Raw genomic sequence first — 24975 nt, forward strand, 5'->3', positions numbered from 1 at the left:
TATTTAGCCCCTTTGTTTTTCAACTTGGGTTTCTGCGCGATATATATTATTTTTATACCATCAAGATATTAGTTGTTGAAAATCTAAATAAATGTTATTTCAAAGCTGATTACTACTTTATTATTTACCAAATTATTCTAATCTTAGACATCCAAAAATTAAGAAGTAGTATAAAACCGTTTTTGTTTTGCTCGATTTATTGAAGGTATGCTCGTGTAACAAGTCTTAAATATGTATGTAGATTGTAGATGGTTATAGATAATTTTTTAAATCTTTTGAAGATCTACCGACAGAAATGATTTGCTTTCGTCAGCAAAATATGCTCGGTCAAATGGGATTACTATATTTGCAGTTGGTGCTGGAGGTTATGTAATGGAGGAATTACAGGTAATCTGAAAAGTTGTAACAAATTGAAATTAGAGAAATTTTTGGTTTCAATATATTATAGCATTTCTACCTTTTGTCTAATCATTATATTTCTGTGTATTAAAGATTGTTCATCAACAAGACTGAGAAAGTATAACTAAATTAGTTATCAGGATAAAACTCTTTTTGACTGAGATTGATAAGTAACAATGTAGGCTACTGTACTTGTTTAAATGTTGTTTACATATATGAAAACAAGAATACCTATAAGCCATATTTGCATGATAATTTCTTTCTAACAAAATGTCTATAATTCTAGCCATTAATTTGTATTCCGTGATTAGATAAGTTAGAACTCTATTAAGTAGTATTTTAAAATATTGAATAGTCATCATAAGCATTGCATGATTCACCGATAAATTCAACTAATATGCATATGCAATAAATACATGCACGCGATTTACATATAAAACAAGCCGGTAGACGCCCAGAATCTGCACTGATACTTGAGGCCGGAGGTTCAGGAAAACGTTACCACACATGCAAAATAACAGATCTATAACGACAGTGTACTGCGGAACTGCCAGTTCATTTGAACGATGCGCGGCTCTTCAGCATCTCAGCTTTGGCGGTTTTCTGTGTTTAATTGTCAAAACATATTTACTTGTATTCCAAACTCCTGAGGTTTCCCCAGTTGTAAAGTATCGAAATTAAATTACGAAATATTCTTCTACAGCAACATCCAGCAACATCAATTTTAAGTGCATTTACTTTCAATCGTTTGATATTAGAGCATTTTGTGCTCTTTGCAAACGATTGCGGGAGTGCTAGCATAACACACTGCACTTTATGAGTGATTGTCTGTGTTTTCTCGTTTGCAATGAATTTTTCTTTAGGAATATTGACTAGTGACGCTATGCTTCGCGTCTTTTGCCACCAATCACGTGTTGCCTGTGCTTGAAAATATACAGCGCTAGGATCGAGGGAAGGGACGTGCCAAACTTCTCTGCTGTCCAGTATGAGGTTATGATAGGAATGCCCCATAACTCCAAATCAATTCGCGGAATAAACAAATTATAGATGTTGTTATAAATGAGAATGAATAACTTGAAGGTCACGTATGAGGAGAATGTTTGTTGTATAATTGCGATATATCACTATGTGTTGGCATGTAATAAGACTCCGGCATCCCTTTTAATTTAGCATTCACTGGTATGATTGTCTCCATTACGATTTTAATATTCATGGTTTTAGCAAATTGTATTTATGTCTTTGTGTTCATTTTTACCGACATAGTTGAATTGGGATCATATGAGTAGGAAGTATCAAATAAAACGGTAACAAAAATATTTTTTTAGTAACGAACAAGACCTAACTTTGTATAGCTTGGCTGCATCGGATGTTTAAACCGAAACTGGGACAATCGTAAAATACCAACATGTAAAACTCCGCTGGCAAATAAGTTTCATATACTTTGACAGTAACTTTTATTCACAGATTATTGCAAATGGCCAGATCAATAACAATGAACGAGTGATTACAGTTTCAAATTTTACTAGGCTGAATACTACGGTAGACATTTTAAAGCAAGGTATATGTGCTATCCAAGGTAATGTTGATATTAATAGTCAGTTTTTATTGAGGCTGCTACGACATGTTAGTAGCATATAATTTCGAACTACGTTTTCAAAATATTTTTTGCGCCCGAATCTGATATTGAGCCAAGACACTATAATAATTAAATGTTCCACATTTCAACATCATAAGCTGAAATGATACTTGATGGTTTTTTGTTTAAATCATTGGATTATAAGATGAGAGGCTTTTTGCAGGCTACCACAACATAATCAACGATTGAAATTTATTTTCTCGTTTTCGAAAAGCATTTCGTTCAATGCGCAGAGCTAATAATAACTCATTTCCTACAGATTTTATAGCATATAATATATAAATTAACATTCACCACAAGGTATAACTGCTGAAATGTTCAAATTAATAAGGGAATTATATAAAATTCAAAAAAATATTTACATTCGTTTATAGTTCCCTTCATAGTGTCTCGCTACACTTGCACAACTTCATCGTTAGAAGTTCAATGGGAAACAACTACATTTAAGTCGGTCTTCTCATACAGACTTCAAATTCAGGTTACATTTATAAATAGAATGAAAATCATTACATTGGTCTAAACACTTTTACTGTGCGCTAAAACTTGCCATTTTATGCTAAATATCACATTTATGTATTTAACTTATAGGATCTCAAGACCAAAGAAATCAAGAAGACAAGCGTTCAATTACTCATGAAAAAGGAACCAACAATAAAAATTCACGAAGAAAACACATCTCCGGAGTTTGCTTGCGTCACTACGACAAATTTGTATATTTCAAGCAACTACGAAATCGTTGTTGAGCAAATATCGGCAAAAACAAACAATCAAATAAAAACCATATCCAAAGTTCTTCACAATGCAAATGGGAAGACTATTATGCGGTTAACGTTTCTTGACTTTGTCTAGCTTATATTCGGGATGTCAGACTTTTCAAAAGAAGATATTTTTTACACATACCAACTTAAAACACATGTAAATCTATATATGTGTGCGTATATTTTTCATTCAGTTCAAATAAACATATTAGGACAATCCATCTATTATATGCTAATAGCCACCACCACATTCAGAGTATAATAAACTGGGTTAGGAATGCGGAACCGGAAGTATTCTGGTCCACCAAGCTCTGTTCTTTATTTATTATTTCTACTTCCCATGGTTTCTTATTTGGGGTGAAATTGTGAAGAACATTTCATAAAAATAATGCCAACTGATTACAGCTCCAAATTTGATTGGAATCCTGATTCAAATTGATATTACATTCAATTATTCAGGCTGTACTTGGGCATTTGATGATGGCAAGGAAAGTCAACACTGCTTGACAATACAATCAAACTCAGTTCAGGTGAAAAAACTGAATGTTCTCTTCTTTATTCAGATTCCAGTTTTGTCAAATAAATTATCACCATTTAATGTAAATAGATTGAAATCATGTTTTTGAATTTATAAGAAAAATTTATGAATTTTTGTGATATTAGTCGAGGACGCTTTCGAGGTCAATTTGCTTTGATTCATTTTAATGAAATGTTTACTATGTACACATTTCACACTTATATTAGTAAATTTAAAAAAAAAGGAATGTAATAAATTTTGATCGTATTTAGTGATAATATTTACTGCCTTGGAGAAATTACCATTATTTAAATGTTTAGTACAAGATTATATTATTTAGTTTGTACTACTGTCGAATAACTTATTCTCGAACGTAAGGGCAGTCAGCTAACTAGAGAAAATCATTCGAAGACTATGTTTTTACGTTGTTACGTATGGTTGTTCTCTAGTAGTACGAGACTAAATCATTTAGTTTATACTTTGCCGAATAACTTATTGCACAAAGTAAGGACAGTCAGCTAACTAAAGAAAATCATTCGAACATGTATGTTTTTACGTGGTGAGGTATGTTTTACGTCACAACTCACAAATACCGCAATTAATGTTATGCTACGGTTCACATCATGAGAAAGAGTTTCCCAAGATTTTATATGTGATACTTGTTTAATTTGGAAAGATCTAGTCTAGGTCATATTTGAACAAATCCTTCCAATTCCAATTATTAATTTAAGATTATATCGTTACAAACCTTATTTATATATAATCTGTTTGACTTATATTCATAGTTTTGTACAAGACAAAAACAATAATGGACCATACAAGTATGTTCTGAATTTAGTTATATTTTAAAGTTTCTATAAGGAACACTTGAACGAAATCAAGTAATCTTTAAAGTGACATATTTACTATGTGGTCGTGAATTCTATTATTCTTTTATGTCAGTTTGAAGATTTCTTGATAGTGTTGATAAACAATTACAAGAAATTTCATTTTAATGATACCATGCATATTCGTATTCAAATTTATGTTTAATCTGATTACTTTAAAAGTCTTTATCAAGAATGTAACCAATTTAAGCAATTCAAATAAAAGCATTTTTTTGGCTCATCCTTTATATTCAAAGTATTGACATGCAAGGCGAATAGGTGAGTGTGAACTCATCACTTAGTCCTATAGCATTATAAAATAAGACGATTCCACCAAGCTTCAAATTATTGAATACCAATTATTGTAAAAAAAATGTCAGTGGCACCTACAAACAAAAAAGAAACACACTTAAAAAAATATGTTACTAATTTAGAAGGAAACAGGATGGATGCTATCAGGGTAAAGCTTTCAACAAAATATGACTTCAGATTAACAATATTTGTTGAAAACACTTCAGAGTTAGACAATAGTGCTTGTGTACTTGCTTTCATTTATGGTAGGAAATAGAAAACCAAGGAATATCACAATACATCCATAATACAATACATCAACTTCATTTATATTACGGGATTCTTAAAAAAGTGGCAAATGTATTGCAAAGAAACCATTACCAGCCTAGATCATGTTATGCCAGTTATACGAATCCAGATCCACAGTTGCCTTTATAATGAAAGATCCAAATTTTACATCTCCGATATGCAATGTTATTTTTGTTTCAATAAGTATCAGCTAATACAAGCGCAGAAGTTCAAGAACAAGTAGTAATGGTTAAAATTACAATGCTTGTATGCGTTTCAGAATGTATAACAAGATTCACGACTAAACAGGAGTGGCAATGGATGATTGCTATTTAAAATCAACATGTCAAGAATCATATTCATTTTTAGGCATTTAATTGATGTACGGATGTTCTTTTGTTGTGCTATTATTCATTTCTTCGTATTGATGATCTCCGTCTTTTATTTTCTCATAATTATGCGGGATTTCATAATTTTCTTCTTTCTCTTCTCTTAACTCATAATTTCCGGAGTTCAGTTGTGATGTTTGAATTTCATCAAAGTTTTCATAATAACTCGGGACGTCATTAACAACCCTATTCATCTCTGAAAGACGTTGTGGTTGAGTTGCGATTTTTTGAGAATTCCTTCAGTAAACAAAAAATAAGTTAGAATTAATTAATAAGTAGGATTTTAAATAAGAAACATTGGATTTGTTTTCGGAATTGCTTCTACCATAGAGGAGTTAGACAAAACAATCGACGAAAATGTTAGAGCCCAGTATTGCAGACATTGTCCCAGACATTGAGATTGCGCATACAGCTGTATAAAGAGACACACCTTACTGATTCAATTAAGAGTGAATACTCCAAATTTTCGGAAAATATACACATTTTGTTGTAGTATCGAACATTTCTCACCTCATTTTTTTGTTTCTACAAATCAGCGAACCAATTCCAAATAGAATGATTGCAAGAATCAATGTGACTATGGATGAAATAATTGCAACCAATAAATTGTCGTGGCCTGCAATATATTTCAACATATAGTAAGAAGAAGCATAAACGTTAAAAAAATTATCAGCATTGAACACAGGTTAAACATGAGAATCAGAAAGTCAGTGAGCATTTTATGTAACCACAAAATAGTAGTTTTAAAAACTCTGATTTTGTGCACTTAAGACTAATGTCTCTTATAATTTGTAAGCTATATAATCTTACCACAAGAAGTCGTTGTAGTAGTAGTGATTGCACTAGAGGGAAAGAAAATGTTTATCTTCGTAGATTCTGTGTTATTTGCATTGGCAGACAATGTGGAAGTATGTGTCATGTCATTGAGAGTTGTAAATTTATGATAAATATTTGTTGTTGTCATTTCAGCAGGCGCCGCGGTGGACGTTGTACTACAGGCAGTGTCTCTTGAACAATTGGTCGTCTGAAGAAAGTAATTGTGTTTAGCAATTTTTCGATACAATATATGTACGATAATATTTGTATATTCCAACATTTATTTAAATCCGAAGTTTAATGGTTGAACGTTCTTCAAAAAGTTAAACAAATTTAAAAATGCTCACAAAAATATTAATTCACACGCTTATGAAAAATAACGTCGGGCGCCCTGAATAAGAACTACTAGATATTCACTTTTACGACTGCGGCTTATACGCTGTGAAATAGTAAAAACTATTCACACAACATAGAATGATGATCCTTTTTTTTTGAACCTTTTAGAAAATCAGAAATTATTAACTTACTACAAATAATGGCATTTTTTTTATTATTTCTTACCTCAAAATTAGAACCAATGCAAATATTGGGCCCCGTTCTTCCCGAGTCAATGCATGTTCGATTACGTACTTTCATCATTGAGCTGCAGTTACATGTACTCAACGATGACCAGGTTTCCCAGTATCTTCCTGCACAGTGTAAAGATTTAAAACAAAAGTTTTTTTGCCTGTTTTGATTAGAATGGCTGTATTTTTGTACGTAGTAAATAGGTTTAAACTTAAATAGGAAAAATTGCCAATTGCTTCTTATTCGCAATAAACCCTTCGAAACTCTACAAATATCGATGACTTGCCCATACACGCCTTCTCAAGCTGTAGTGCAATACGTCCGCAAACATGGTCGGCGGAGAAAGACGCAAACGATAAGCCATTAAGTGAACCACTCCGTGTCGACGAGAAGTCCAACACTCTTGCACATTGTCACATCCCTCATGAGATTCGAACCAGGGGCGACTATACCATTGGGCAAGGTAGGCTAAAGCCTTGAAGCCTCTAACCTCGTAGGCCTTAACAATCAATTTTAAGCTCATATTCACTGTAAATCCTTTTTGAATTGTGAAGCCTTCAGAGTTCCAGAATAATGTCACTTTAAAACTTTATATTTTTATTATTCACGGTAATAATTCCAAATATTTACCGATTGAAAGATTAAAAAATTTGAAATATGGCCGAATAAATGATTTTGTAATAATACATCAACTTGAAATCCCTATTATGTTATATCCCATGGTTTAAATTTGTCCCAGATTCGAACCTGCATTCCAGCCGATCTAAGTATATTCTCCATTATTGTATTAATGCACTTGTTTTGTCGAATTTACAAGCGGTGACCGGGCTCCTGATGCAAATGTCTTTAGATTGTAGTAGGCCCGTGAGAGATGTTACATGATTTTTCTTTTTTTTTACTCAAAGCGTCTCCCTGATAACTCAGATAAACATTCCTGTTAAAATCTTACGACTTTAGTGTTGGTACTAAGTTGGCGATATAGTTGCACAATGACAGTGAAACTTGAAGCAAACATTATAATAATCATTTATGCACTAATATTTAATCAAGAGTAGTTAGTTTTGAACGGAATATTTATGATAGAATTCATAGTCGCACTCACTAGGAATAAAAAAAAATCGTATCTGATTAAAATACGGGCGGTCGCTGAAATGCCAAGTGCCACTGAAATCATACCGTATTTTGTTGGCGCAAAGAGCAACAGCGAATACCTGTTGATGCGATACTTGAAGTTATTTAAATTAATGTTATAAAGTTTATATAAACTAACGATCAGTAAACATTGGTATGATTTAAATGAACTAAATTAAAGTCAATGGCATTAAAATACATAAATAGTTATTTGTATAAAGAAAAAATGACATAATCTACAAATTAAGTAGACTTATTACATTAAAAGTTTGTTACCGATTAATCGTTGACATACAAATTCAGTTGGTGCATTCGCAGCGCAATCGACGTCATACCACGGTACATTTGCAAAATACGCGTTAAACCACCCCATAGCACCACAAGATTGGGTACTCTCACTAGAAGGTTCTCCTGAGTTCCAGTTAGTGTAGGTTAGTTCTGAATTGTCATTCCATATGAAGGTATTACTTGTGCCAACTTCCTTCAATCCAATATAAAATCCATAGGGTTGTCCTGTGCACAATAAAATGCCTTATCTTAGGGTAACGTTTTGTCGTGTGTAATATTTATCCAATATGAACATGGCTGATTGGGGCTGTTGAACATAATTGGAAACATGTGCGAACACTTGAATACTGATGAATTAAGAATTCATAAACCAATGTATGGGGATTTCTCGCGCAAATCCCAAAACCCATGAGCAAAAGATTCTAATGACCATGATGATAAATAACCTTAAGTAAATTCATTCAGGGATTTGAAATAAAAAGTGAAATGTCCTATTTACCTGAGGTAGCTGAGACTTGATTCTGAATAAACGTTTGAATCTCGCTCGTTTTAATCATTGCCATCTCACCATCATTGTTTTTACAGAATGTTTCACCATCGGCATATGGTTTTATATCATCTTTTCCGGATACGTAATATTGGTAACTTCCAAATGCATTCCACTCACCTCTACCTGGTTCGCAAAAATAAAAAGTTTATGAATAAGCAAATAATTTGAAAGACATGATATATAGTATATACCAACCTGCGTTAACGACAGCAATCATCCAAGGAAATAATCCAATGTATATAAAAAGTTTCTCCTTCATTTACGCGGCTAATTATCTATCATTTCTAACTTTCCCCATAACATTACAATTTGAATACAAAAATTGAAATAAAACAAGAATGGTGTGTATTTGCGAGCTGAGAACGTTTCCATCTTCTTCATCACAAAATTGAGGATACTCAAAATAGTGTTTGATTAGGTTTAAAAACTAACAACAAATTTGTCTATATACCGTGACTCAACGTCCTGACTGTAAAGGCAGCTATGTTTTCATGCAGCAGAGAACCCTGTGGAAAACTAACTAAATAAACTATCCATGACAACATTAAAACATCAAAAGCTATGACCGATTAGATAACTCTACTAAATTTCTTCCAAAGCTAATAATACAATACACGCAAAACTTATGAATGAATGATTTGATTGCCCATAAGTACATTGAATCTAATTATTCGAGAATTTTCATTATTATTATCAGTACACTGCGACTAATTATCAAATTTCTAGCCACATTACTTTCAGTATCAGAAGAATGATGCAGCTGAAACCCTAATTCGACTCGCCAGGATGAAATCGTAAGCAATATGATCTAACATTTGTAAGATCAGTCAGTTCTTATCTTACAATGCCTAAGCCTAATATGAGTAATAAAGGTAATATTTTTATAAATGTAAAAATAAATAAAGATTTTGTGGGGGACAGAATGAAACTTTCTATTACGAGTGGGATATTTCCATAACCTTTTAGTTACAACGTTTTTGAAATGACTGCAAAGAGAAGATTAAAGATGAATATGCTCCAAAAGACGATACCTATTACAAAGCTAATTAGCAATGTTATCATATTATTCAGTCACTTATGTTGATGTTATTTTCGAGCGAACCTTATTCATACAGAAACATAGCGGTATTCTGAAAACTGACAACACTCAGATATAGGTATGTGAAAAATTATAACAGGGTTGACCTAATACTATTTATTGGAATTTCTAGCGCAAATAAGATGGTTATTATATTGAAAATACATATCTGAATCAGATTTTAATATACGAATTGTTTTCATATGAAATTCTTGATTCTGGTTTCGCCAATCAAATCGATTTATGCGTTTTGGTTTCTACTGCAGAAGCCATACGATAACCATTACTATGGCCTTCTTACTACGGAAATGCATGTCGAAAAAAACAACAACGGAAAATGAAGCAGAACGAAGATGGAAATGACACGTACCACAACTATTAGAATAATACATGAATATCATGACAACTTTATAAGCAAAGCCAAGTAAAGCGATGAATATCGTGGACTATACTAGAGTTTTAATCTAATAAAAGTTTAGTAATCTCTTGTGACCGACTGCTGTGCTATCGTGAATGTCAAAAAAATTATTTAACCATTATTAAAAAAAAACTATTTGATATATGTAAAAAAACTATTCATTCATAAAATAATAAATCCATGAGTTCAAATCATTTGCGTTTTGTGGAACAAAAAAAAATAATCATAAAATTCCGAAATTTGTGTTGAAATAAATGAACGATTGTTGGTAAATGAGATGAATTCAGGTTTTAAGTTACACAAAAAAAAATTAAATTATATGTAACAACATGATTTCTCGAATATCATTTTTTTCCTAAGGGGTGTAATTAGACACTTTTATTTTCCATTGCAGAAATGAGAGTAACATTACTATGATGACTTGTGCAACAAACACTATTTTCTGAGAGTAGAAGTGTGAGCTACATATTTAGTGACGACTTGTGTTTATTTTGTATGTGTGTGTGATTCGTTCAATCTATTCGATTTTGAGCCAGTTTTGGGGAAGTTTAACGAAATTTGATTCAAAAATTACGATTATATATTGTAAACTGTATTTTAGAGATACACTAAGATAACTGTTTACGTACTGACGTTTGCGCAAATGATTCACTGGAATAATTAGTCATAAAAAATGAACCTTGGTGATCCCCTCGCATATAATTGATCACAGTATAGTTAAATCTGTATTCAAGTTGCATTTGTTTGCATTTTTGTTTATCAGTGCATATTATAGCCACCTGTGCTGTATATTTAAAAATATGAAAATTTCGCATTGTGACTAAATATCTCAAACCGAAATTAGTATAGCGATACCAAACAGTCATATGTAAATGGGGCATTGGAGTATGTATCAAGCGCACGTATTTAACTTATTAGACATATTTTCAATTTCAATAAAATATGAATGAATAATATACTAGTGGCAGAAGTAACTGAATGCCAAGGATTTATCAATTCTTTGGAACAAGTTTTTTTTTAATGTTTTGGCATTTTCATTATCATTCTGTTTAACATATTTTTCAGAGCAATCATCCGCAAAGCATTACAATCTATATTTGAATTTTGTCAGCTTATAGGATTTAGAAGAATGAGAATTGAATCAATATTTTTGTTTATTCTTCTTCAATACCCGAGGCATCTGAACGCAGCAGGTATTATTTTATTGTTATGACTTTTTCAGGAAATTTGCTAGAAACAAAGTCATTCATTCAAGGAAAAGGGAGCTTGATCACTGATCAATGTTAGTGCAACCACGAAACGCCATCAAGAAATTTTGAGACGTTAAGAGATTGAAGCATAGAATTGAGCGTTGGTTAATACCGATGGGCATGAGGCGTAAAACTAACTGAATTTAACGGCTGAAAACTTTTAGAGGGACAATATTCAAAGATTCAAAAGAAAATTTTAAAAGCGGTAACAACGGTTGTCTGACAATGTGAATGAGTTTAGAAAATATAGGATTACATTACATCTCAAATATTAATTTATTTTGCCAGCATGTCGTGAAACGCCCATGGATCTTGTATTTGTGCTGGATGGATCGGGTTCCATCAGAGATGAGAATTGGGAGCTTATTAAGTCATGGGTCAAGTTGGTAGCAGAAAATTATGACTTAGGCGGATTAACACAGATTGGCATCGTTCAGTTCTCACACTGGTTTCCAAATGAAAGGTAAGCTTAGAAAGATATAATCATTCAACAAATCAACGTCAATAAAGTAAGATTTTCATTTTATTCATTTTGTAAGCCGAATTTATAATTTTTCTTTAAATTATTCAAAGCAACTGCTCAATCAATTAAAATTAATTTACCTATAAACAGCTGCCATGCCATGAATGATTTTTTTCAAGCGTCAGACCATGAATGTAGCTTCAAAAATTTTCTGACTTAAGTAATGAGCTGTGTTAAATATTGTAAAATTTTTGGACATGTTAGTGGACATAACGATCGTTTCGTTATTATGTTATTGTTGTTCTTGTTGTTCTTTGTCATAGAAAAAAAAATCGTTTTTCTCTTTGATCACTGGACCAATCGCTTTGAAATTTAAGTGCCTAATTTTTTGCTAGAAGGCTATTACTTTGATTTATTTTAAATATTCAAGTGAGCTGTATAAAATTCGTTATTTTGTGTGCTATGACGTCATCAAAGTTTGCTACCATGTGGCGCTACGTTTCCATATATTGAGCATAGCTCTCTTGTTTTAATTACCCAAAAAGTGTTAATTTTAAACTTTGCCATTTTGTTGTTCCACTTCGCTTCGTGTTTTCACTGCTTTTATTTGAGTACAGTCAGCATACATTCTTCCAAAATCATTTTCGGCTTTTCTTTGGGTTTTCGAATCCATTGTCATTCAAACACAAAATATGATAAAATGATTTTCATTTTTTTTAACAGCGCACAGCCATATTTAAAAACTGAAATACAGCTCGGAAAACTGAAGACTGAAGCCCAATTCAAGGTAAAATATTCATCGAGCGTTGACTACCGCTGAGAGGGGTAGCGTCACGGTACGATCAGACGAGAGTGCTTGCTGATAATGTCTCAAGCATGGTAGAATAAAAAGTATTCTTCTATAAATAAAATACAATGGTGAAATTTAGAGTTAGTTATTGGGCGACATAGGTGTCAAAAAAAATTTGAAGAAAACAGCAATATCATTCGTAAAATCAAAAATACTAAACACCAAAATTCAGACGGACTTCGTGTGTACACGAAATGTAGTTTCCCAACAATGCTATTGAGCTAGTGTGGAGTCACGTTCTATGCAGAATAGAATTTAAAGGAAAATTTGTCGTATGATTTATCTTATTAAAAAGATTTGTTCACAAATTTGTGATATTTGAATATATCAAAATGCAATTAGCTTCAAAATAATAACTTAAACTGAGTATTCCTTAGGAAGCTGTTGACGAAATATTAATTCATGGATTCACAACTTACACTGCACATGCTATCAACAAAACAGTAAACGATGATTTCATGAGATCTGATCGTTTTTATGATGCTTCAGTGAAGAAAGTCATTATTTTATTTACAGATGGAAGGTAATAACTTGTCTGAACAATGTCTGAATACACGCAAAATGCACCTTTGAAACGTATTGTTAACTGTTGTTAATGTTTTTGTCACTATTGTTAATGTTCACGGTTAATGTAATGTAAGTTAGCAGATTTCTTTCGATATATCCGAATATTTAGCCCCTCTGTTATTCAACTTTGGTTTCTGCGCGATATATATGGTATTTCAAAGATAATTACTCAGAATTATTATTTCGTTTTATTATTCACTAAATTATTCTAATCAAAGTGATGCCCGCATAAGAATTCTTAGTTATTCTTGTACAGAAATTTTTAATTTATTTGAAGATCTTACGACAGAAATGATTTGCCTTTGTCAGCAAAATATGCTCGATCAAATGGGATTACTATATTTGCAGTTGGTGCTGGAGGTTATGTAATGGAGGAATTACAGGTAACTGAAAAGTTGTGACAAATTGAAATAACTGAGAAAAAATAACTAAGTTAGTTATCAAAATAAAACTCTTTTTGACTGAGATTGATAAATAGCAATGTATTATGAATGTTTAAATATTGTTTCTTTTTGGGGATTTGTGAGTGAGATTCGCTTATGTATATTCTATGCTTCTCAGTTCCGGGTTTTTCACAAAATATTTTATTTAAATAATATTTTTGTGTTAAATAATTAGGGATGTTGCATGGAGAAATAATGTATCGCGGGAACTCAAAGCTGATATACGACCGGCACCGAGTACGTCTTCGCATTTGCAAAATGCTCGGTGACGTTCAATATAATCGCTGAAGAGCCCCAGTGGTGATGACGTTTGTGGCTGCGAGCCATCGCACAATTGTGTTGGATTTGTTCGAAATTACTGGATGGTGTGCGATATAGTAACTGTGGAAACACGCATACATAAAAGCCATATTCGCATAATAAATTTCATTATAACAAAATGTCTAAAACTCTGGCGATTAATTTGTATTTCTTGATTAGATAAGTTAGGACACCATGATTCAGTAGTATTTAAAAAAGTTGAATGGCCATTATACGTTGTTATGTTTCATCAATAAAGTCAACTAATATGCATTATGCACATGCACGTGGTTTGCATTTAAATCAAGCCGGTAGACACCCAGGATCTCCACTGATACATGAGGCTCGTTCTCTAGCAAAACGTTAAGCCATGCATGCAAAATTGCTGATCAATATCTGCAGTGTATTGCGGAACTGTCAGTTTATTTGGACGCTGCGCGGCTCTTCAGCATATCAGCTTGTGCGATTTTCTGTGGCTAATTGTCAAAACATGTTCACTTGAATTCCTAACTTCCAAAGTTTCCCCAGTTGTGGAATATCGAAATTAGTTTACGAGAAAATCTACTGGAGCAACATCCAACATTTTGTATTCACGTTTAACGACATAGTTGAATTGGGATCATATGAGGAAGTATCAAATGAAACGGTAACAAAAATATTTTTAGTAACGAACAAGACCTTTTATTTACAGATTATTGCTAATGGCCAGGTCAATAACAATGAACGAGTGATTACAGTTTCAAATTTTACTAGGCTGAATTCTACGGTTGATATTTTAAAGCAAGGTATATGCGCTATCCAAGGTAATGTTGATATTAATAGTCAGTTTTTATTGAGGCAGCTACGATGTGTTAGTAGCATATAATTTCGAACTACGTTTTCAAAATATTCTTTGCGCCCGAATCTGATATTGAGCCAAGACACTATAATAATTAAATGTTCCACATCTCGACGTCATATGCCGAAATGGTATTCGATTTTTTTTTTGTTAAAATCAGTGGAATATGAAATGAGATTATTTTTGCAGGCTACCACAGCAAAATTAACGATTGAAATTTGATTTCTCGTTTTCGAAAAGCATTTCGTTCAATGCGCAGAGCTAATAATAAATAACTCATTTCCTACAGATTTTATGTCATATAATATAGAAATAACAAGGTATAACAGCTGAAATGTACAAATTAAAGAGGGAATTATATAAGATTCAAAAAAAAATATTTATATTTGTTTATAGTTCCCTTCATAGTGTCTCGCTACACTTGCACAACTTCATCGTTAGAGGTTCAATGGAAAACAACTACATTTAAGTCGATCTTCTCCTACAGACTTCAAATTCAGGTTATATTGATAAATATAATGAAAATCATTACATTGGTCTAAACACTTTTACTATGCGCTAGAACATGCAATTTTATGCTTAATATCACAAATATGTATTTAACTTATAAGGATCTCAAGACCAAAGAAATCAAGGAGACAAGCGTTCAATTACTCATGAAAAAAGAACCAACAATAAAAATTCACGAAGAAAAGACATCTTCGAAATTTGATTGTATCACTACGACAAATTTGTATATTTCAAGCAACTACGAAATCGTTGTTGAGGAAATATCGGCAAAACAAATAATCAAATAAAAACCATATTCAAAGTTCTTCACAATGCAAATGGGAAGAATATTATGCGGTTAACGTTTCTTGACTTTGTCTAAGTTATATTCCGGATATCAGACATTTTCAAAAAAATATATTTTTCACACATACCAACTTAAAACACATGTAAATCTATATCTGTGTGCGTGTTTTTTCATTCAGTGTATCGGTGGAAACCAAAATTAAACATATTAGGACAATCCATCTATTATATGCTGATAGCCACCACCACATTCAGAGTGTAATAAACTGGGTTAGGAATGCGGAACCGGAAATAATCTGGTCCACCGAGCTCTGTTCTTTATGTCTTGACTACTTCCTTATGTAATTGACTACTTCCATGGTTTCTTTTTTGGAGTGAAATTGTGGATGACACTTCATAAAAATAACGCCAACTGACAGCTCCAAACTTGATTGGAATTCTGATTCGAATTGATAATACATTCAATTATTCAGGCTGTACTTGGGCATATGACAATGGCAAGAAAAGCCAACACTGCTTGAAAACACAATCAAACTCAGTTCAGGTGAATTAAACTGAATGTTCTCTTTGCCATTCAGATTCCAAATTCAGATTTCAGATTCCGTAAAATAGATTATCACCATGTAATATAAATAGATTGAAATCATGTATTCAAATTTATATGAAAAATATGTAGATTTTTTAATATTTTTCGAAATTGTTTTCGAGATCAGTTTGCTTTGATACATTTTAATTGTATATTTACTATGAACACATTTAAAACCTATATTAGTAAATTAAAAAAAAAACGAATGTAAGAAAGTTTTAATTTTATTTGGTTATTGTATTACAATCTTGGAGAAACTGTCATTGCCATTATCCTAATGTTTAGTACAAAACAATATTATTTAGTTTATATACTCTGTCGAATAACTTATCCTCGAACGTAAGGGCAGTCAGCTAACTAAAGAAAATCATTCGAGCATGTACGTTTTTACGTCACAACTCACAAATGCCGCCATCGGTATCACATCATGAGAAAGCGTTTACCAAGATTTTATTTGCGCTTCTTGTTTTCTTTTGAGATATCTAGGTCAGTGGTTTCCAAACTTTTCAGAGTTGGGACCCACTAATTATTACCACAGCTTTTGGCGGCCCAATTAACTTTAATTAAATTTTTTTTTATGACATAACACAGAACACAGCACTGGCTAATCATTGTAAAACTACCGGGTTTCCTCGAAAATAAGACCAGGCCTGAAAATAAGATAATAATTTGAATTTTCAAATGATTTTAATTAAACCTTACCCTTAAAATAAATTTAAAATGTATGGAGGAGGAAAGGTTCATTGGCCTGAGGTAAGGTGAAGATCACACCACTATTCAAGATTGTGTGATATCACAATTATGATATTTGTCACTTGATTTTTGTATAGGAAATACAAATAGAAACAATGGACGTCGGTTTTTATATAATGTTTAGTAAAAAATCTTGTGATTTTCTACAATGTGATTATATTTTTGATAAATGAACACAAAAGACCTCTTCCAAAAACAACCATAGTGTTATTCTTCAAAAGAAAATAAATCTGAATCCTGACTAAATTTCAGGGAAACACGTTAAGAAGTGCTGTACAGTGTACAAAACACTATGCGTAAAAAAGCCACATGGTCATTCTTGTTACTTTGAAAAGATCGTAAAAAGGAAACTTTCACAGATTAGAATTTAATTTATTTTGTTTTTATGAAGATTTACGTATTCGAGTCGCCCCCGATCCTAATAACCAGTATAATTAACCAAATCTTTCGACATCTTTTCACGACCCACTAAGATTCCTTTTGCGACCCACCAGTGGTTTGCCACCCATAGTTTGGGAACCGCTGATCTAGGTCATATTTGAACAAATACATTCAATTTAAAAAATTAATTTGTGAATATATGCTCACAAACCAATTTTGTATTGAATATATAAACGATACCACCAAGTTTCAAATTATTAATATCAGTTATTGCAAGAAGAATGTCAATGGCCTCCACAAACAAAGAATGAAAAAAACTTCACAAAAAATGTTTCTAATTCAGAAGGAAACGTGAGATGGCTGGTATCAGGATAAAGCTTTCCATAGATTATGACTTTAATTTACTCGAGTTTAGAAATATTTGTTGAAAACACTTGATAATTAGACAATAGTGCTTGTGTACCCGTTTTCATTTATGGTGGGAAATAGAGAGCCAAGGAATATCACAATGTATCCATAATATACTATATCAAACTTATATTATTGAACGGGACGCTTGAAAAAGGGCAAATGTATTTCAAAGAAACCATTAGCAGTTCAGATCATGTCATGAGAGTTATACAAATCTAGATCCTCCTTAGTTGGTTCGTATGCCACTTCCGGTCCTCGCCGCATTTAAAAAAACGCATCAGCAGATGACTTAACTACACGTGACTTGCCTTTATAATGAAAGAACCGAATTTCACATCCGAATATTACTAAATAAATTTATTTTGTTTCAATAAATATCAGTCAACACAAGAGCAGAAGTTCAAGAACAAGTAGTAATAGTTAAAGTAACAATGTGTATATGTGTCTCGGAAAGAATAACATGATTCAGGATTGAACAAAAATGACAAAGGGTGATCGCCATTTATATTCAACATGTCAAGCATCATATTCATTTTCAGGCATTGAATTGATGTACGGATGTTCTTTTGTTGTACGATCATTCATTTCTTCGTACTGATGATCTCCGTCTTTTATTTCTTCATAATTATGTGGGATTTCATAATTACCTTCTTTTTCTTCTCTTAACTCATTATTTCCGGAGTTCAATTGTGATGTTTGAATTTTATCATATTGTACATAAGAAACCGGGACGTCATTAACAATCCCATTCATCTCTGAAAGACGTTGTGGTTGAGTTGCGATTTTTTTAGAAATTCCCCTGTAAACAACAATAAACTTGAAATAATTCACACGTAGGCTTTTGAATAAGAAACAATGGATTTTTTTTTTTATTGAATTGCTTCTAATAACATATATTAGCTAAACGTCATCGTGATCGGACGAAAATGTTAGAGCCCAGTATTTAAGACATTGTTCCAGACATTGAGATTGTTACTGCTGTATAAAAGATTTTATTTAACTTATTCAATTGAGAGGAAATACTCAAAATCGTTTAAAACTTACACATTTTATTGTTGGATCGAACAATTCTCACCTCATTACTCTGCATCTACGAATCAGCAAAACAATTCCAAATAAAATGACTGCAAGAATCAATGTGAAAATGGATGAGATAATTGCAACCAATAGAATGTTGTGTTCTGCAATATATTTCCATATATAATAAGAATCATAAACCTCAATAAATTTATCAGGTGCGACCACAAACAACTACCTAACAGTACAGAAAACGGGTTAAATATGAGTTGTAAAAGACAAAAAGTCAGTGAGCATATTGAACCACAAAATAGTAGTTTAGAAAATCAAATTATAAGCACTTGAGACTAATGTCTCTTATAATTTGTAAGCTATATAATCTTACCACTAGAAGTCGTTGTGGTAGTATTGATTGCACCAGTGGGAATGAGAATGTTTATCTCAGTAGTTTTTGTGTAATTTGCATTGGCAGACAATGCGGAAGTATGTGTCATGTCAGTAGGAGTTGTAAATTCATGATATTTATTTGTTGTTGTCATTTCAACGGTTGAAGGGGTGGGCGTTGTTTCACAGGTAGTGTATCTTGAACAATTGGTCGTCTGAAGAAAGTAATTGTGATTTAGCAATATTTCGATTCAATATATGTACGATAATTTTTTATTTATTTCAGCGGTTATTTAAATCTGTATAATGTTCTTCAAAAAGTTTAAAAATATAAAAAAGCTCACAAAAATATTGATTCACATGCTAATGAAAAATATCGAAAGTGAATAATTCAGATGAATCAGAAACCTTTTTGGTAATTCGTCAATAGCCAGGTCCTGCGACCTGAATCAGAAATATTGAAGATTCACTTTTGAAAGTGCAGCTTATACATTAATATAGTAAAAACTAATAAAAAAAACATAGAATGATAATCATTTTTCTTTTAAGCACTTTAGAAGATCAAAAATTGTTAAATTACTACAAAAAGTGGCTTTCCCTATTTTTTACCTCAAAATTAGAACCAATGCAATTATTGGGCCCCATCCTGCTCGAGTCAATGCATGTCCGATTTCTTACTTTCATCATAGAGCTGCAGTTACATATACTCCACGATGACCAGGTTTCCCAGTATTTTCCTACACAGTGTAAACATAATCATACGTACGATTCCTCTTTTTATTGATTTTATTCGTGGTCCATATTCCAACTATATCATATTCTAAACTTTATGCTCTTTTAATTTGTTGAATCTTACAACTAAATATAGATTCAGAGCCAGGTTTTTTTTGTCATAATTGAAACTAAGTTAAGTTGGAGTTCGTGTAAATTTGTATTCCTTTTCGCCGTTTGAATTCGTCTCAACTCGCTTGTCACCAGACATTTTACTCACCGATATGGCGTTGACACACCAATCCTTTCAACCCTGTTGCTCCAGTGTCACAGTCCATCGTATGCCATAGAAGATTTGCGTCATAAGTTTTTTGTTCACCTATCGATACACAAGTCTGTGTTCCACTATCAGTATCATGATTGTTTGGTTCTCCTTCATCCCAACGAATGAATGAAAGGTTTGTTCCGTCGTTCCATTGAAACATCGACTTTGATTTGTCATAAACAAGTCCAATGTAAAATGTGTATGGTTCTCCTGTAATAAGACATATCATATCGTCACGCTAATAATCGAATTGCGTAAGTCATTTTTGGCGATTTCGAGTTTTTTTTATAAATTAGGTATTTATGTAATGCTGCGCACCTGTCTGTTAAATCAGATTTTATTTTAAGAATTCCGAAACCCATAAAAATGGAGATTTAGTATTACAGGCACATTTGTGCAATTGTTTCGTCATAATGAATTATCATTGTTACCGCAGGACTATTGTGACGTCACAAAGGCAAAATAACCTCGGCCAAGTATTTTCGAGTTTTTGCATCTCGGATTCTAGCTTAGCGCGTATTAATTTGAATTTTTACTACAGTATAGGAAGACGTGCACTTGTGATATTCACTGTCCGAGTCCAATTCACCTTGGTTGGCTTTTATATTGGGTGCATTGCTGTTTTATTCTTTATATTTATTCTTAGTCTAATTTCGGTGGATGTGCAGAACATGTTATATCGATGAAATATATATTTTTAAACATAAAAAATAATGTAATTGAAACTGATTAGCTATTTTGGGGATTAGACATTGTAGATACTGAGAATTACATTCGTTTTTGGAATGTTTTGTTTTCAGGACTTGTGCATATAGTAAAGATGCAAAATTGCGTATGTCCCCAAGTCATACACACATTTCTGCCTAAGTCACAGTGCGCCATTATGACGTCACAACCTAAATCCGGCTACGATCAAAACATTGAACCATGGCAAATCATTGACTCTCAATGGCACAACAATATCATTAGGAAGTTTTTTACGTTTTTCTCAAAACTGCTAAAAATGACTTACGCAATTCGGTTATTAGCGTGACGATATTGTTTTATACTGCTAGGGCACGTCTAGACAAGTGTTTTAGCGATGAACAATCGGTTGAAGCGTTAGCTCTAACTGTGTTGGCATTGCAGATTACGCATCTTCGTTTCAAAAGCCATCCCACGTCACCCGTGGGTGCAATGAATTGATCAGACAACGCCAAACAGTTATAGAATCTCCCTATATATTGTTAGATATCAGTGGTTTTTGTACAGGTCCGCGTTCGCGTCCTTGTGTGTGTCATATCCCACAGGGATCGGACTTATTGCATTTCGTTCGTAATGCCATCAACGACCGAAGTTATTATATCGGCGCAATACATACACATTCATTGACTTTCAATACTTACAATAATGCACGTACCTGATCCATCAAAAATGAGTGCTTTTATAAATCTTTGTGTTATTTTATTCTTTATTAATGCTAATTCGCCTCCTTCATTTTTGCAAAATGTTTTCGAATATTCATAAGAACTTGAACTACCACCCGGTGAAACATAATATTCATAACTTCCATTGGGAAACCAGTTTCCTCGACCTGTTTCACAAATGAAATACCAAATATTTGAAAAATACCAGAATCTCGAAACATGCGCAGCGAAAATGCACGGTGGAACGAGATGCCATCAGGTATTGCAGGCGCTTGGTTTTCTTTAAATACTAAAGTCAAAAATAAAGAGAAGCGGTAATATAGGGACTATTTAAAATTTTTTGGAATATTAGCTATTTTATCACCTTTTGATTAGAGCGAATAGCATAGTTAAAGGCAACGGCGTGAGTCAGTGGAAACATTCGTAACATAATTACAAAAAGACGTGTGTTCGACGTGACTTATGTGAAAGAGTTTAACAGAGCCCATTGTTCATTTCCCAATCTCTTTTTAGCATTAATTGTAATAATTGGTCAGTTTTCGGGAAATGAAGACGTAATAATATAATTTTAAAATGAGTTTTCCATTCTCACCTAGTTGAGTCGGAGCTGTGTTCATAAAGGCACAGGTAGCGGATGGCGTGCATATCTAAAAACAACGTTCAAATTGTTCATTTGGGCATGCAAGTATTTTAACCGAGCCAACTATAATAAACAAGCATTTTGAACGGAAAGTCAATCATAATAAGTTATATATCTAAAAAACGTTTACTTCAGACTGTGTTGCCGTGTCATTGCATAAGTATGGACCAATTCTTCCGCTGTCAACACAAGTTCGGTTAGGCTGTCTTATTCCCGGGCATTCACAACTTCCCCAAGATTCCAATGATCCCCAATTCCAGCCTGCAGAAACATACAGAGTAAAATAGGAAGTATATTCTTTACAACTAAGTATTCTGGATCAATTTTGTATCAGTAAATGTAAATCAAGATGAACTTTTAATACAGTATGAGCGGAAGAAACAATAGCATAGCTGTGCAAGGTATATAAGTAGTGATAAGATCAAAAACAGTTAGTTATTTTTGCTTGCAGTAAATTTATGATATTTTGAAACTGCTTTCTTTAAACATAATTTATCCTGTTAAATTTAAAATATTGGACCCAGATAACCCAATTCTCAATTTTGCTCAAAGCAAAGTTAGTCGCACTCATTCGGAATAAAGTATACTAGTATCTGATAAATATACGGGCGGTCGCTAAAATGCCAAGTGTCATTGCAATTATACAGTATTTTGGTGGTGCAATAAACACCAGCGGATGCCTGCTGATGCGTTACTATAAGCAGTTCAAATTAATGCTATAATGAGCATAATCATGGGCAGTAACTCTTGACATGGTTAAAATTTACCAAATTGGCGTTAAAATATATAAATAGTTATTTGCATAAAGATTATGACTCTTGTGTTTTACAAAGTTCAGACGACCATTTATTGCATGAAAGATTAGTCCGTATTCACAAAAAATACATAATCTACAAATTAAGTATACATTTATTACAAACAAATGTTGTTACCGATTAATCGTTGGCAGACAAATCCAGTTGGCAAATTCGCAGCGCAGGCGACGTCATACCACGGTAGATTTGCATAATACGTGAGAAACCATCCCATAGCAACACACGGTTGGGGTCTCCCACTAGAAGGTTCTCCTGAGTTCCAGTTAATGTAGGTTAGTTCTGAATTGTCATTCCATATGAAGGTATTACTTGTGCCAACTTCGTTTAATGCAATATAAAATCCATAGGGTTGTCCTGTGGATAATGAAATGCCTTAGCTTAGGGTAATAAAACGTTTTGTCGTGTGTAATATTTGTCCAATATAACCATGAATGATTGGGGCTGTTGAACATAATTGGAAACATGTGCGAACACTTGAATACTGATGAATTAAGAATATTAAGAATTCATAAACCAACGTATGGGGATTTCTCGCGCAAATCCCCAAACCGATGAGCAAAGGATTCTAATGACTATGATGATAAATAACCTCAAGCAAATTCATTCAGGGATTTGGGATAAAACGTGAAATATCCTATTTACCTGAGGTAGCTGAGACTTGATTCTGAATAAACGTTTGAATCTCACTCGTTTTTATCATTGCCATCTCACCATCATTGTTTTTACAGAATGTTTCACCATCGGCATATGGTTTTATATCATTCTTTCCGGATACGTAGTATTGGTAACTTCCAAATGCATTCCACTCACCTCTACCTGGTTCGCAAAAATAAAGAGTTTATGAATAAGCACATAGTATGAAAGACCGGATGATATATCATATATACCAACCTGCGTTAACGACGGCAATCATCCAAGCAAATATCAAAAGTTGCTCTTTCATTTCCGCGGCTAATTATCCAACATTTCCAACTTACCCATTAACATTTTAATTTGAATGTAAAAATTAAAATAAAACAAGGATGATATCTATTTGCGAGCTGAAAACGTTGTAAACTTCTTCGTCACAAAAATGAGAATATTCAAAAAAGTGTTTGCGTAAGAACCAGTATGGAAAACTAACGACATGAACTTTTCTTGACAATATTAAAACATCAAAAACTATGAACCGATTATATAGCACTACTAAATTTCTTTCAAAGCTAATAATGCAACAATATGCCATACTTAGGAATAAATGATTTGATTTCCCACAATAGCATTAAATATAGGTATTCAAAAATCTTCGATATTATTTTCAGTACACTGCGAATAATTATCAAATTTCTAGCCGTATTAATTTAAGTTTCAGAAGAGTAATGCAGATAAATCCTTAATTCGACTTGCCAGGATGAAATCATAAGCAATATGATCTGACATTTATTATTATACAATAATTGGGTCTAATATGAGTAATGAAGTTAACATTTTTAGACATGTAAAAATAAAGTGTTTGTGGGGGAAGGAAAGAGTAAAACTTACTATCATGAGTGGGACGTTTCAGTAACCTTTCAGTTACAACGTTTTTTAAATGACAGCAAAGAGATGATTAATGACGAAATTTCCTTCAGACGACGATGCTTATCACAAAGCTAATTAGCATTATTATAGTATTCTCTAGTAACTTATGTTCTGTTATGCATTGAGAAAACCATACAAAAAAATAGTACATTTTAAAAAATGACAAAACTCGGATATCAAAATGTAAAAATTACAACAGGGTTGGCCTAATGCTATTTAGTTGAGATTTGAACGAAACAATTAGTTTCTATTCTAAAAATAAATATATGTATTATATTTCAATGTGAATTAAAAATAATATCGTCTAGTGCCATTTCACATGGTTTTCATAAATAAAAAGTGAGTTGCGAAAATAAAATTACAAAACTCCTAAATGCAAGTATATACAAGTGATATAGTGATCACTGACTCATAGATATATTAATGCGGTAATGTAATAAAAACGGATGTTTTCCTATATTTCATAAAAATGTCTTTTTATGCATTAT

At 32.6% G+C, this 24975-nt stretch overlaps 3 protein-coding genes across 3 annotated transcripts; 2 read left to right on the forward strand and 1 right to left on the reverse strand.

Moving 5' to 3' along the window:
- Positions 1–294: 294 nt before the first annotated feature.
- LOC144423047 (uncharacterized) lies at positions 295–3377 on the forward strand. The gene is made up of 4 exons (XM_078113220.1): positions 295–387; positions 1864–1975; positions 2410–2513; positions 2624–3377. Exons 1-4 carry the CDS (start codon positions 373–375, stop codon positions 2882–2884), a joined length of 492 nt encoding a protein of 163 aa, XP_077969346.1. The 5' UTR covers positions 295–372; the 3' UTR covers positions 2885–3377.
- A 1139-nt stretch (positions 3378–4516) lies between these two features.
- On the reverse strand, positions 4517–7637 carry LOC144423050 (uncharacterized). Its single transcript, XM_078113225.1, has 5 exons — positions 7275–7637; positions 6522–6649; positions 5955–6168; positions 5655–5760; positions 4517–5381 (listed from the first exon to the last, which is right to left on the reverse strand). The coding sequence occupies exons 2-5, from the start codon at positions 6597–6599 to the stop codon at positions 5129–5131; spliced, it is 651 nt and encodes a 216-aa protein (XP_077969351.1). The 5' UTR covers positions 6600–6649; positions 7275–7637; the 3' UTR covers positions 4517–5128.
- Positions 7638–11058: 3421 nt separating this feature from the next.
- Positions 11059–14758, forward strand: LOC120345112 (collagen alpha-1(XXI) chain-like). Its single transcript, XM_078112838.1, has 6 exons — positions 11059–11185; positions 11531–11705; positions 12429–12492; positions 12933–13078; positions 13400–13505; positions 14557–14758. The coding sequence occupies exons 1-6, from the start codon at positions 11122–11124 to the stop codon at positions 14728–14730; spliced, it is 729 nt and encodes a 242-aa protein (XP_077968964.1). The 5' UTR covers positions 11059–11121; the 3' UTR covers positions 14731–14758.
- The last annotated feature ends 10217 nt before the right edge of the window (positions 14759–24975 follow it).

The sequence above is a fragment of the Styela clava genome, chromosome 5 (genome assembly GCF_964204865.1).
Source record: "Styela clava chromosome 5, kaStyClav1.hap1.2, whole genome shotgun sequence".
NCBI classification, from domain to species: Eukaryota; Metazoa; Chordata; class Ascidiacea; order Stolidobranchia; family Styelidae; genus Styela; species Styela clava.

What these genes read in the sequence shown, in the direction of transcription:
- LOC144423047 (XM_078113220.1), top strand. An exon ending in AGGTATATGTGCTATCCAAG is followed by an intron (nt 1,976 to 2,409) that starts GTAATGTTGATA and finishes ATTCGTTTATAG; the next exon opens with TTCCCTTCATAGTGTCTCGC. An exon ending in CATACAGACTTCAAATTCAG is followed by an intron (nt 2,514 to 2,623) that starts GTTACATTTATA and finishes TTTAACTTATAG; the next exon opens with GATCTCAAGACCAAAGAAAT.
- LOC144423050 (XM_078113225.1), bottom strand. Translation starts at nt 6,599, where the DNA reads ATGATGAAAGTACGTAATCGAACATGCATTGACTCGGGAAGAACGGGG. An exon ending in GCATTGGTTCTAATTTTGAG is followed by an intron (nt 6,169 to 6,521) that starts GTAAGAAATAAT and finishes TACTTTCTTCAG; the next exon opens with ACGACCAATTGTTCAAGAGA. An exon ending in TGTAGAAACAAAAAAATGAG is followed by an intron (nt 5,382 to 5,654) that starts GTGAGAAATGTT and finishes TGTTTACTGAAG; the next exon opens with GAATTCTCAAAAAATCGCAA.
- LOC120345112 (XM_078112838.1), top strand. Translation starts at nt 11,122, where the DNA reads ATGAGAATTGAATCAATATTTTTGTTTATTCTTCTTCAATACCCGAGG. An exon ending in GAGGCATCTGAACGCAGCAG is followed by an intron (nt 11,186 to 11,530) that starts GTATTATTTTAT and finishes TTATTTTGCCAG; the next exon opens with CATGTCGTGAAACGCCCATG. An exon ending in CACTGGTTTCCAAATGAAAG is followed by an intron (nt 11,706 to 12,428) that starts GTAAGCTTAGAA and finishes TTTTTTTAACAG; the next exon opens with CGCACAGCCATATTTAAAAA.